Source organism: Bombus terrestris, chromosome 2, assembly GCF_910591885.1.
Source record: "Bombus terrestris chromosome 2, iyBomTerr1.2, whole genome shotgun sequence".
Classification (NCBI taxonomy): Eukaryota; Metazoa; Arthropoda; class Insecta; order Hymenoptera; family Apidae; genus Bombus; species Bombus terrestris.
Genome location: NC_063270.1, coordinates 2230432 through 2245003, shown reverse-complemented (window position 1 = coordinate 2245003; position 14572 = coordinate 2230432). Strand labels below are relative to the sequence as shown.

The following is a 14572-nucleotide window of genomic DNA, read 5'->3' as shown; positions in this document are numbered from 1 at the left end:
CGAACGTATCCTTTCTTTCAGTCCAGTATCGTATCTTTCTTCTGAATAATTTATAAGGTTTAATTTATAGGGAATAAGCTTTTGTTCTTTGCTTTGTGTATAAAGATATATAAAAGTTTATAAGTAGATAGAAATTATAGATATGTATTATTTAACCCCTTCACATTGTAATGAAATGAACGAGAAACGAGGAATTTGGGAAGAACGATTTAAAGAATAATCTTTTTTTTAATATATATACATATACATGCTATTGCTTTCATCCATAAAAGTTTATGACGCGCATTCGCCGCCATTTTTTCTTACCATGGCCATTTTATTCATGTCACCGTAGAACAGGACGGAAATTGTTATTCAGGATAATTCCAGATACAACGTCCGTCATCGTACCATAATAATCAGAGTGTGAAGATAAACTTGTTTCACTAGCATGATTAGCATGACACATGATTTCAACTATTGTCAACAACGATACAACCAACTTAAAATTGGATCAAAGTAGTTTGCAGGATATCCCTTTTTTATAAGAAAGGGAAAGAAAAAGCGAAAGTAAAGAAAAGACGAAAAAGAGACGAAAACGAAAGGGACTGTAGCTTTTCTTTCTTTTTTCCTGCGCTTCGTATTCCCTTTCTTCGGCAAGAACAACGTCGAGGGTCGGTCTGGAATATTAATCACACGCTATGACGTATTTAACAGTCATTAGGGACAGCTGACTAGATAGGATGCAAAGTATGAAGAAGTAGAAAGTGACAGGAACCTTCCTCTCCTACTGACAGAAACAATAAATAATCCTTTCAGGTCATACAATATAATTACCAAGTATTTATGAGAACAGTTCGTTTTATGCCGTTGCATATACGCCTGAATCGGAGTTGCATATACACCGTAAATATGTAAAATAAAGTAAATAGAATAACGGATCAATCTTTTTATTTATAAAAGTGGTTCATTTTACTCTGTTACATGGGCAGAGAACGAGACAACGTAAATAAAATAAAGCAAATAAAATAATGGATTAATTCGAGGCACGTTGTTTTTCTTTCTTCAAAAGATGAATCATAGGGGTCTTCGCGCACATTTTTTTTATTGTTCAACCTGTTTCGCTCGATCCATGTTGCATTCGTTATAATTTTTGCTATATGCAGACATTTTTCGTTCATCGTCATGAATATATATACATACTCAGAAAGCAATTATCGAAATCGCACGTGATTTAATCGTTGGATTGACGGGCTAGCTCGAAAAACTTTTTACTTTTTCTTTTCGACGATAATTCTCATTTTTTCTACAAATCGATCGCTTTCGGGTGATAATATGTAAAACTATTATAACGATTAGAAAGAGATATCATTCAGTTTTATGAAGAAATTCCTTGATATAGTAGTCACTTGCAATAATAATGATGATTCGAAACGTAGAATAAACTGTGGTTGTGCAGAAGAAGCGAAATGTTTTTATGTGTGTATCTGGAACGAAAGTGTAATTAGTTCTAAAGATATAGGGATTTAACTGTAATAATTAACAGACTTTAAACGCGGTGCATCCTTTCTTACTTGTACCATTTGGCGTTCATAACGTACGATGTTGCATTCCAAGATAAATGTGGTATTCGTATAACGTTACTATCGTTATACAGTTAAGTTTCGCTCGTAAGTGCTTGATTGTTTGATGCGAATCGAATAATATATACTACATTTAACTACATCAATGACGTTTAGTATTTACAAAGTATCGCATTTGAAAATCTGATTCTCTGTGGCACTATCGTTCTGTGTTTTATGGCACATTCTGGAATATTCAGTGACATAAATTTCACCGAAATCGATTGTTTCATTTCAGTATTATTCCTTAAAGGCAAGGAAAATTTTATCATAAAAGTCGTATAATTAGTTTTCCACAGAAACCATGTGAAGAATTCAAGATAACGAAAGAGTATTGTATCTTAATTGAACATGCCTATTAAATATATAATCGGCAATCATTTGATAAAACTGCTACTGAAAATGCTTAATAAACTATTCCAAGTTGAATAAAGGATAATTACCAGAGGAATATACTAGCCAGGAATATATTATCACAATAATGTATTACATCGTTAGTACTTGAAGAACGAACTACGATAATTAAATATCATATTTGAGCAGCGGAATAATCCGTTCGTTAACAAAGAAACCTTTCATCCTATGCATACGACGACGATGTCTCTGCCGTAAACGAAACTATAAATCAACATAAATAAAAATTCATTATTTAGCACTTTTCATATCTTTCTCATTTTGGAACGTTCCTAATGATCGAAACCAGAATGCGTCTACCACTTTCGATATCGAACTACTGTTTATACTTCCCCATCACCATTACTACCGTGGCCCATGAGCAATAGCGTTCACCGTGGCTTAATGGTGGAAGCGCGAACCATGCTCGAGGATAAAAGGCAGAACGTGGTAAACCTATGTGCAGGTTTCACCGGCAGGCTTGCCACGAAAATCCCTGAAACGGAATTTCGCGCCGATAAATAACAAGAGAGCTCACCGACAATACCGGCTCGAATCGTTTGGTACCACATGCCACTTGGTACTCGGCAATTTAAATAAATTAACGGAGAGCAAGCGTATCCAGGCCCGGTTTGCCTATATGGTGGAGGTGAAGCAACAGCAGTAACAACAGCAGAAGAAGAAGAAACCGAAGGAGGAGGAGGAATATAAGAAGAATACGAAGAAGTTGACGATGAAAGAGGAGGAAGCGTGTGCGTACGCACCGAACGATTGTAAGAGTGGAACACCCACGCGTGCTCGCGATGCCTTCGCGAATTCTTTTTTCTTTCTCTCGCGGATAATTACAGCTAATGGCAGTCATTGAGAATGCGAGATGCGTACCGATCTGCGTACGTGTACTGGTCGACGATGCTGCTCGAGAACTCGACGATAACGTTTTAAGTTCCTTGCAGGCTCCTTCGATATTTAATTTATTGGTTGAATTGCTAAGTAGACGCGGCATTATCGAGGCTGGCTCACTTCCACGATCGACGACGGGCGAGATACGATCGATCGACGAGCGCACCGTACGGAAGATCCACGGAAGATGAAGAGGTACGGCTCTGCACGGGGATTTTCCGACGTCTCGACCAAAAGATTTATTTTCGTCAGGTTCTCATTTCTTCTCTTCTCTTTACAGATTGTGCCGCGGCTTGTTGTTGCTGCAGCGCGTGCTTGCTACGCCGATCGTTCTGTGTCGTACACATTGCTCCTCGCGAACCGATAGCCGCACAGTTTGCTACGTATTTGTTCTCTTCGTTAAAGGGTGGATAGTAACAGGGTGTGGGAGGGGGATAATTTATAGGAATATCACGGTTCGAATGATTCATTTGCGTTGGGAGAAAAGGCCGAATAGTAGATAAATATTAATCGGTTGCTTAATAATGGTATAATGGAATGTTATCGATTTGATGAAAGGTTCTCCCTTTTGGTTGGTTTAAAATTTACTTCGAATTTCTCTTCGAAGTTCCTTCTTTTTTCTCTTTTTATAACGTATTATATCTACCACCTTTCTATACTCTTGTAAGGTGACGCAATTTTACTTCGACAGCGATCAACTGTACCTTGTAACAAGGCATAGTTTTACGTCAGCGGTTGCGAATGTGTTAAGTACCCTCATGAACATTCGATATCTCAGCAAAGTTGATCATTTTCGTACAAAGCACACATATCCTTTTACAAACAACGCCAGTCTAATTAAGATCCCAAACATTAATTTTCGTCACCATGATCCGGTTACGAACAGACACCCTATCAAGGCTGGAAGTTTCACAGCTACTCAAACCTCCGTATCTTCGATTGAACAACGATCTCAAGGGATAAAAGTAACAAACCGGAGCGACTGCTAATCAAGCCGCGAAGAGCAAAATCGTCCATCAACGGACAAGAACGATTTATCGTTTCATTGATCGGTGGGGAGATTTTCACGAAAGTTCGCGATCGGTGTAGTGTATACGAGAGACGATCGAGCAGAGGCCGTGTAATTGCGATTCGATTCTCCATGTGTGCGCAATCGAGCCGCGCATTGTAGCGATTGCGACACCGATCTATCGTGGGAATGCGCAGGAACAGCGCGGCTATTTCTTTTTAACCAACGATTCCAGAGATGACAAGCTGTGACTCAGCTCTCTACGTGTATTGCTACACATTTTCTATGATTCAGTACGAAAAGGATTCGGTGCGCACATCGAACCGCAAATTGGCTCGCCGATCTGTCCAATCGCCGGATAATTAAAGACGTCCTTGCTCATATATATTTATCGTCTCTTGCAGTCGAGATCAACCGCTATAATCCTATACGAATAGAAAGTTTGGAATCGTGAATATAACAATAGAGGAGATTTCATCTCTGCCGTTTCGAAATGCATTACCCTACGTTTGGCTTAAAATTATTATAACGTATCTAACAAATTAAGTAATAATAATTGGAATCGTCTCTTCCTGTTTTCTTTTCTTTTTTTTTTTTTTTTTTTTTCAAGCATACAAGGAATCGAACCGCGATAGGAGCGATCGGAAATCTCTTGGCTCGAGGGAGGTATTCCAAAGAAACGGCCGCAAAACGGTAGATGAAGCAGGAAATTAGCATCATGCGGGCATTTGGAAAACGAGTCAATCGAGGTAGCAGCGCGCATAACTCGGGGTCCGCAAGCTCGAAGCCAGCGGCATCGCATTCTCCCCTTGGTTCGTGTTTTACCGAAAGGCGAGAAAGAGGAGCAAAGAAGAGAGGGGCGAAGAAGGTGGCGAAGAAAGACGGCGGCGACGAGGGGAATGGAGGGAATCACGGTGGGAGTAATGCAGGAGCAAAAGGCAGAAAACACCGGTAGGCAGTTTTGTAGCTGTTTTTATCAGCTTCTGGGCATCGGGGGTTCAGGCCCGACGATGCCAGGACGCATCTTGGGGGGTTCGTGTGGGAACGTACGTCTCTTTAGCGTACTACCTCTCCTCCTCCCTCCGAACTCTGTTCCCTTTTATCCTTGTTCGTTCTCGCGCGGTCCTTTTCTCGCACGGCTCGACGGGTCGAGCTTCCCTGCTTGGCTTTCCTTTTTCCTCTGTTCGCTAGCTCGGCGACTTGTTTCTCTCCCGTTCGTCTTGCCCACCCTCTCGACCGCCCTCCACCTCGTCCCGCTTCTTCAGCCTCCTCTTCATCGTACGGCTGCCTCGGGTACCAAGGGTTATCGAGGTCACCCTCCACGGTGCACTCGGCTACGTGGTGTGCCCTATATTTACGCACGGTAAGAGCACCCTGAAGAGGAGGTGGTCGCCCCTCTCTCTATCTTCTTCCTCTTTCTTTCAACGTTTCCTCTCCGCCTTCGTCTTCTTCGCCGTTTTCTTCTTCTTCCCGTTCTTCTTTTTCTCACGTTGCCATTGTCTCTTTCTCTCTTTCTTCCTCTCTTGTCCCCTTTCTCCCCCCACCCTCAGTCCCTCCTCCTCTTCTGCTTCTTACAGTATTCCTATCTTTTTTCTCCACCCCCTACTCAGGTTGCTCTTCAATAAGCGCCGATCGCTTTAAGATCGACTCACAACAATCATTTCAATGCTTCGTTTCGTTGGGCTTGATCGAGTTATCGTGTCTTCGGAAAACTTACACGCGTAAAACATCACTCTGGTGAAAGATTACGCACAGTAGATTATTACTAAAAGAGGTCAGAGTACGATCGGGGTGTAATTGGACTGGGATGTTTGTAAGTCCATTATTGTTACATTAGCCTTTAGCCCAGAATTGCATGAGACATAACGTTTAGCTTTCGTACGAATACGATAAATCACTGATAAATTTAATGTTAATGCAATAACACGAAGATTAAGGCGCACTGTTTCTTATGCATCGTTCTCTAACACCGAATGCTCATTAAGAAACTTATGACTCGAGGAGCTATGCGTGAACACCGATGACTCACGTGCGGATAGACATGCCATAACACCCTATGTTGTTACATTGCCAACGAACCGTGATGCAGTTCTTTACTAAATAACTAAAAGCCGTTCGCTAAAAACGAATATTGCGTTTATTTCATTTTTTTACTCTCTTGTTAGAAAATTTGTTTAATTACATGAAATAATCCAGTCTTGCAGAATTGATCCATTCTGCCGAGAATAATCGTTTGATTTCTGTTAAGATCTATTATAATAATCCATTAAGATCAAGAGGTATTTTTTAAAACTGGAATCGATTAATTTGGCTTCCAAATGGAGAACTCTCATTAATAACGCAAGTATATGAGCTAAATCATTGATAAATCTGAAAAGAAAAGGTATTCATTGGTATTAATGAGAATGTTTAGCAACATTTTCGTTAATAAAATAACCACACGAGGTGGAACATAAAATTAAAGTGCATGTAGACCATTTCCATCCAGAAAGGTACACAGTCACGGTAGTCTAATATCGCGTCATCTTATAAATTAAGATGATCGCTAAAAAGCCGCAGAGCATTAATTTGTATGATAAACCGTATATCGATAGACAGAACGCATATTCTGAAAGGTTGCAACAGTACCTTCGAAAGGTTACGATACCAATTGCAATGCCGCGTGTCGTAACCTTTCGCGAACCGCATCGTACGCCGCAAATATGTCAGATAATGGCTGGTATTATCTGTTGAGTTGTAATTACCTCGCCCTGGCTTTCACGCCCGTTCGATACACGATTTTTCGATCTGCGTCCTGTCGTTGGTGATTTTATCTAGCGAAAGCTGGCCGACTCGTTTCGCCATGAATCTGCGTCATCGGGTGCAGGTGCGAAACTAATAACTTTCGATGGCGTTTGGCGTCATCGTAGCCATGTTTCACCTCATTCCATGGCGTGAAACATTTTCATGGAATGGTTTTTCGTTCGGTTCAAAGCGTACGCCGGGTTGCTCACCTCGGTTAAGGAACAGTCGTGCTAGGAACACGTAAACGTCTAATGAACCACGCGAAACGCGAATCTGCTGGGCGTAACAAGCGACTGGTTTGTTAATTAGCTGCTTAAGAGAAACTAGACGTGGCGATCATTGCAATACTATCTAGATGAATGGTTGTTAAGTGCGCCGTCGGCTATTAACTCGCCTGAAAAAGAAGATATAACGCTTACTTAGTCTCGGTGAAAGGGAATGGTCTTTTCTGCTAGACGATTACAGGTGTTGGTAAAAACCCACGCAGTCGATTGTGAGATGGTTATTTTACCAAATCGTAATAGAACTTTTCTTGATATTTGAAAAGTACAAATTTCAATTCTGTTAAATACCATGTAAGTACTATCGACTGTCCATGTGACACGGAAGATGTTATCCAAAGAAATAATTGTAAAGATTTTAATAAATTCTAAGATTTGAATAGATCGGAAATATTCTTTACGATTAAACAATAGCCACAATTTTTGAAGGTATCGGTATACGGGTGTGTACGGGGCCTAAAGATGCTACGGAGACCTCATGCAAGATACCACAGGGTGGTCGCAATACGCGAACGTTACGAAGATGCAGGACGATGAAAAATCTCTGGTATCTCAAGCCAAGATCCCTCGAACAATGGGATATCTTCGGGACCGACTCGGTTACGGTGGACAATTATTGCTCGATTGCCGGAAGATAATGTTTCATCGTGGATGAAATAATGATTTTCTTTCGGCCGGACGAAAACATGTGAAAATTCCACGATAATGGCGGCCGTAAATTATTTCTGTCCTCGGTTACCGATGGCATCACGATAATTGGATACCGAGATTCTAGCAGATGACCGGGGCACGATAAATTTTGAAGAAAGGAAAAGTGATCTGGTTCACTTTCCTCTCGAGCCTCGCCGCGCCTGAGATACGATAATGTCTCGCCGTTTTGTTTTATGGCTTGCTCCGAACTTTAATCGAATGGTTACAGGTTAATGTATCGGTAAGTTGGTTTAAACGGTTTCTTGATTACTAAGGCGTTTATCATTTTCGTTTAATGAAGCGTGGAGAGGAATAGAATTTGTTCCTTTCAATTTTTTATTCCAGTCATTTAAAAAATACAGATTAGCTGCTTATCTTCAAATATTTTTATTTCACTACTTTTGCTTTGATCTTCGATCGAAGAAGATGTATATAACGACGAAACCACTTCCGTTCCTTTGATTTTTCTAAGTCTGTACGCTTTCTAGCCTGATTCGTCCATTTCCAAAAAGAGAAGAAGAAATGTAGTGAATGTCAGCTTATGCCGCATATCCGCCACAAATGTCGCAGATTGCGAATAGGGCGTACGTGCCCTTGTACTTGAGCAGTCGCATACGAGCTGCAGTTCTTTCCTTCCCGACATAAATCCTCTTCGTTTTTTCTTTTCTCATGCTTTCTCACAGCTGAACGGCGTTAACGCGGCGAACACCGACGTCACTACCAGTCGACCGCTTTTATTTTCTACTCGCTTCTGCCATTCTCACACGATCCTCTCCTGCGAAACAGACTGCACAAAACAGACCGCGAGACGACCGAGACTGTTTTCACTGAAGTAAGTTCCCCCGATTTCCGTCCCAATGACGCAATTCTGCTTATCCAATCAAATCGACGATAAAACAATCATAAGTAAGATGGTCTCCCATTAAAGCCTTTTTAATCTTGCTGTCTTAACGTATTAAAGATCGACGGTAATACTTTACGTTAACGCAATATCTCATTTACAATTTTTTTAATCAATCTACATTAGCAAGGGTGATTCAAATGTGGTGGGAACAAAAAGGAATCGTTAAATTATACGAAATGCCCGAGAGAAAAGCGTATCTGCGCGTGATAATTTGCATCAATGAACGTAAGTCGATTTTTTCAAATGCAAACGAATTAATTTCCCAGCCGGATACTGACTTTCGCAATGGGGAAAGACTGATTCGAGCACGGTCACGTAAACTACGTACTTGAGTGGTAGACTTGATCGTTAGCCCGTGAACGGTTTTACAATAACGCTCAAAGTGTTTTTATTGGGTAGTAAGAGCCATTGAAATCGATAGATCAATAGAGCGGTAAAATTTATCATCACGCTTTGTACGTATCCCCTATATTTGCATAAGAATTTTTTGCCTGCTCAAAACAGAATCTCGTGGAACAAAAATTTGAATCAACGGCTACCACCCTATTCTATTGTAATCGTTTAAAAATAATCATTTTCTTATAATCTATTTCCGTAATGTCATAATTAGGTAGCTGGAATTTTATACATTTAATCAAAATAATGTTAATTAATTGAAATATTTAGTAACACAAGTGTATAAATCCAAGCAAACGATCCACATAATATTAAACACAATCGATTGTGATTCATTGGATAAAACGTTAGAAAGTCGCTGATGTAAATGCAAGACAGTCGAAAGAAGAGAATTAAGAGAAGAAAAAGAGAGAAACGAATGCTACCTACCTTTTTTAAAAGACACACGTAATCGTTCGATTTCTCGTGCGAGCTTAGTTCATTCGATGCTTTTTTAAAAGGAGAATTTAGGAACAAATTTACATATATGACGCACGTAGATACAAAAACCAATAGTGATCGTTGCCATATGATTGATCATTTCCTCTAATCAGAATTACATTATGAACGATATAATTAAAAGTTAATTTGTACTTTCAAAGTTGGCAAAGTTAAGTTAATCATTTTTTTTTTCTTTCTTTTCTCGGGGATAAAAGCGTAACGGTAATTTGCGATTTCCGTTACTTTTTTTAGAAAACCAATTTATCTCATTCTTACGTTCGCGCTAAAAGTTTTCTTCCGATCAGATTAGTCGACGATCGCATGATCTATAATGCGCGCTAGCACGCGTCTTTGCTAGTGTTGCCACGAAACATTTGAAGAATCCTGAGCATTTCGTCTTTTGTAAGATCGTACGTATTGTAGAATAGTAGAAACGACACCACCATGATGCTTAAATATCTTCCAAAATTATTTTTCGCAAAATTCAACGCGTTTCAAATCGATTCTCTCTTTTGAGGTCTCGTAAAGTATGGTATGAATGAGCAAATTGTAATTCTCATCAAAGAATGCATCGCAAATAAAGAATAAAGTTTCCTGAATGGAATGATTTTCGTGGTAGAATACGGATGCAACCGATTATCTCTATGCTTTTTGCCATTGTGTACTATCGTACATATTCCTTAAATCTACTGTCGCCCTCGAATTAATTTCTTGTCTCGTCATAGATTATATTCCCATTTTCCAAATAATCCCTTTTGTTCCTTGTAATCGAATCACCTTTTTTCTTGAAAAACATCTTCTCATTATCTTTAGCATTTACATGATCGAGCATAAGCAAATTAGTAATTTCCGGATTTTTATTGATAGTTTGATCATTGCAAAGTTTTACAAATGTCTGGCCTGGAATCCGTTTCACAATCCTCCAACGGCGCCATCGTCCTGCACCGCCATAAGTCAGAAAGGGCTATTGTGTCCACTTTTCCTCCATAAAGCGTGTCGCGGATCTAATCGCTGACTAATCGCCCACGCAAATACCTGCGTGCTCTCGCGCGAATCGTTAGAGTGCGTTTCCAAGGAGCCCGCTACGCGTGTACCGGGATATTTACTGTCGGATCAAGGCTGGTAGCGGATTCTACTCTAGCGTCCCGTGCGAAAAGAATGGCATAACGAAAGTTTTCATCGGTTATTTTCACCCTTTATGATACCATCTTTGTTCATATCTCTCTTTTTCTTCATATGTCCTACGTTTTCCTATCGTAATGTCCACGTTAACATCTAATACGTCATAACATTTTGTTTCGATGCTTGTAATTGTCTAAGTATAACTCTATTTAAACTATCTATTTGTTGGAATGAAGTCTTAATGCTTATCTTAAAAGATTGATCTCTTTTTTATTTCATAAATTATTACAATTAATAATTATAAATTGTTAAGAAATTGTTAAGAAATTACGGTTGTAGAATCATCGGTAAAAACGGAGAGGATACTGCGCATGCGCAGGAATCTTTAGTAGGTCGTGTCGACGGCTTGAACGAACTCGTCCCGCGCCGTTCGTTCAGACCAGTCATACCAAAGGTGACTCGAGATATGCCACGCGTATAAATCGTTATAATCAACTGAAGAAGTACCTTCACCTACCTCGAATTCGTGTAATTGTCGTATAACATAAGTGTAATTTGAAGAAATTTGAAAATCAAGTGATATGTGAGTTGACAGAACCTCAAAAACACGTGAATATGTCAAGTGAATGTACCGTACTCGCTACTTTCTCGAGGTTATCACGTTGAAATTGGCGGTTGGACGTCTTGAAGGAATGGGATATGAAAAAGGAAGAGGAAACTTCTAAAGATAATCGTTTAAGTGACCCAGAGGAATAGATCGGCTCCGCAGAGGGTGCCAGTACGTAAGGATTGTCGGAAGTTTTGCGAAGAAGGCGCGCGAGAGAGGCGCGCGCACGATAGTAGGTCGAGTCGTGTTCGATGAAACTCGGCTAGGCTCGGCTAAGTTCGATACGCTCGAATTCGAAGTTCGTTCGCGGCGACCGCGCGTTCGCTGTTCGGTCAGTCAGTCAGTCGCACGCGGCAAACGAAGTCCTCAAGAAGTCGAGGAGGTTAGTAAACGCGCGAGGAAACATAGCGAACGAGACATAACAGAGAAAGAGACAGAGACTGAACAAGGTGAAGAGAAGAAACAATAAGTGACTCGAAGAAAACAAAAGATTGGGTGAGAAGACGATACAGCGAATCTTACATAGCGCGTTACATTCACGTGAAGACTGGAGCCACTCTAGCGAGTGAGTCGATCTCTCTGTTCGATTCGAGAGATCGACTGCTACCCTTCGTGGCAGCGTCAATTGGCAGACGGAAAAAGATCGTCAAAAGTGTAATAGCACAAAGAGAATCACCGACGAATACGACGATGGTATACAGTGGTGGCTTCGACATGGTGGAGACGGTGAGCTATTTGTTTTTGTTTACTTATTGCGAGCTATAAAATGTGGATAGATACGTTTAATAACAGTTTGAGCGTGTGTATATTGCGTCTGAATAGCTATTTCGAATCGAATAAATCTTAATTATACAATTGCTTCCTGTTATTTACCTAACTTTTTGTGGAATGTAGAATTGTATTTCATTTATAAGATATTTCTTGGGTTAGTAAAGGTAAATATCATATTGATTTTTCAAGAAAGTCAAATTTTGTTGGGCTATAATGTTACTCAGTCAGAAAAAAACGCAAATATACTATCAAATTTTAAATATAAATATCGTAAATGTAAACCTTTTCCTAAAATAGATTTAAGAAATTGTATTGTATGCGAAGTAATGTTTTGAATTAGATGTCGTGTTCTGAATACGTACGTAATAGTAGAGAGAGAATTCGCGCCAAAGCTGACACTGTTTAAACGTACAGTACCCTCGCCATGAGTACAATTATAATTAAGTGCAAATTTTGTAACCGCTACCATACTACATGCTATAACTAACTGATACATTAACTCAATACTCAAAATGTACAACAATATATTTTCATTATATAAAATAAAATAAGGTATAATAAGATAGAATAAAAGATAACGTTTCAACTGAAATATAATTATAAGCTACAAACCAGTAGAACAATAAACACAACATTAAAATTTTTTACTAGAAAAAGAAGAATTTATTTTCTTTCTATCTATTTTAATTAATCTAGGATAATGAAACATCATTCAAAACTAATAAAACGTTACAAAATATATTATAGTTTACTGACTAATGATTGTTCTCAAAAATTAGCTATTCTCCGGAAACAATAGGATAACGGACTCACGCGATTTTTAATAGTGAATTCTGACAAAACTCTCGAGGCTCTTTGAGGTAAAACTTATTTGCACGCAAGGCGTACGCACGGCAATTAGAATTAATTTAAGCGAGCCACTTTAAAGGCAACGGGTGTTTTATAAGTGAAATGCCATTCTAAGCCGGCTGGTTGACGATAATGAGCAAAAACGTCGTCGACCTGTCAACGAGGACCCGGATAATTTTTCCGCCAAGATTAAAGTCGTGTCCGTACGTAACATCTGTCCTTTCGTTAGTTGCCTCTAAAATTGCTGCTTCTCGAGATGTATTTGCAAATCAGCGAGATAAATTTATCTGACTGGAATATCTACACCGATGGATAAAAGGCAGGATTCTAGGAAACACCTTGCATAATATTTTTGTTCCGCGACGAACGTTTTCGTGCTCATACAGACATGCGTATTGTAAATAATATATAACTGCATATAAAGTACAAACACGTAATTTTTATCATCATTTGTTTTGCTATATGCGTTAGAAATTTTACGATTAATGTGACATTTTCATACAACTGCAGTTTCATTACTCGTACTTCTCTTTTTAAAGTGTTCTTTTATTAGTATTTCTACCAGTGTACTTCTTTCTAAAGTAATTGTACACATATTTTATGATTCAATTGAGCTTCATTTAAACGACTAACATAATTCATTATCAATGCTGTTACGAATTGAAGATATTTGTAAATCTATACTCCATTTAATATTATATAATTCATAAATTTTATTTTGGTAAAAAATAGACTTTTATTAACAAAAGCTACATGTAAATTCATATTAATTATTTTGAGTAATATGTCACTCAAAATACATCCAGTGTCTTTTGAATTTTATGCAAATAAACGTCGCGTTCTCCTTTCATAATTTCTTACGAGTCTAAATAGATGTGTTTGTTCTACAATTTCATCGAGGTTGAATATAATTGAAATTATTCAATACAACTATCTTTCGCGCAGATTGATGAAAATGCAGTTTCGCTGTTATGAACGCATTGTCCCAGTTTGTTTAACTAGATACGGCCCTGTTGTAGAAAGACACAAACAGTCGGAGACGGTCGCGTGGAAGGCTAACTTTCGAATCTACTACAACTAAACAGTTGATAGTCAGATACGAGAAATTCACTCAGCTGGTACGTAATGGAAAATTTTGCAGTAAAAACGAAGCAAAATGTGCTGTTTCTCTGTCTCGAAATTTTATTAGGAGATGCCTTTTTTTTACGACAGTACCAATTACCGGTCATAATATAATCATATAATTAGATGTCTGTCGATCAACTAAGGTCAAGTTTTCCCTACTTATACTTTTGTAATTGCAATATTTAATTTGGTTAATTTGTTATTTCATTCGGTCAGGATAAAACAGAGTAAACAGATAATTCATTTCGGTAAAAAATTTAATTATTAATTTAAAACTTCCTCAGGATACTCGATATAGAAATTGCCACTTTCTTTCAGTTATAATATTCTGGTTGACATGACATTCGGAATATTTTCAAAGCATACAGAATTTTTATCTGGTTATGTACACGAAATCGAGGTAAAGCGGTAGGTGAGAATTGATAGGGGAGAACGGTTAATCCATTCCTTTTTATCTGGTTCCTTTCATTCTTGATAACTTGACGATAAACTTGACGTGTAATGTAGTCGCTAAAATTGTTTGTTGCTCGTCGGTGTTTTTCTTTTTTTCTTTGTAAATAGCAGGTAATAGTATAGTATATATATCAGATAATAATAAATAAGAAGCGGTCAGGAATTTCGCTTTCACAACTTATTTTTACTTCGCTCGAAAAAGACGTA

At 38.7% G+C, this 14572-nt stretch overlaps 1 protein-coding gene across 2 annotated transcripts in view; it reads left to right on the top strand.

The window, feature by feature from the left end:
- The first annotated feature begins 10969 nt into the window (after positions 1–10969).
- The window catches only part of LOC100642277 (DNA-binding protein D-ETS-4), a 63759-nt gene continuing 60156 nt past the window's right edge, over positions 10970–14572 (top strand). For both annotated transcript variants that reach the window (XM_003393521.4, XM_012314728.3), the window contains exon 1: positions 10970–11893. In XM_003393521.4, the coding sequence (XP_003393569.1) occupies positions 11858–11893 (36 nt within the window). In that variant the 5' untranslated portion in view covers positions 10970–11857. The remainder of the gene's footprint in view (positions 11894–14572) is intronic.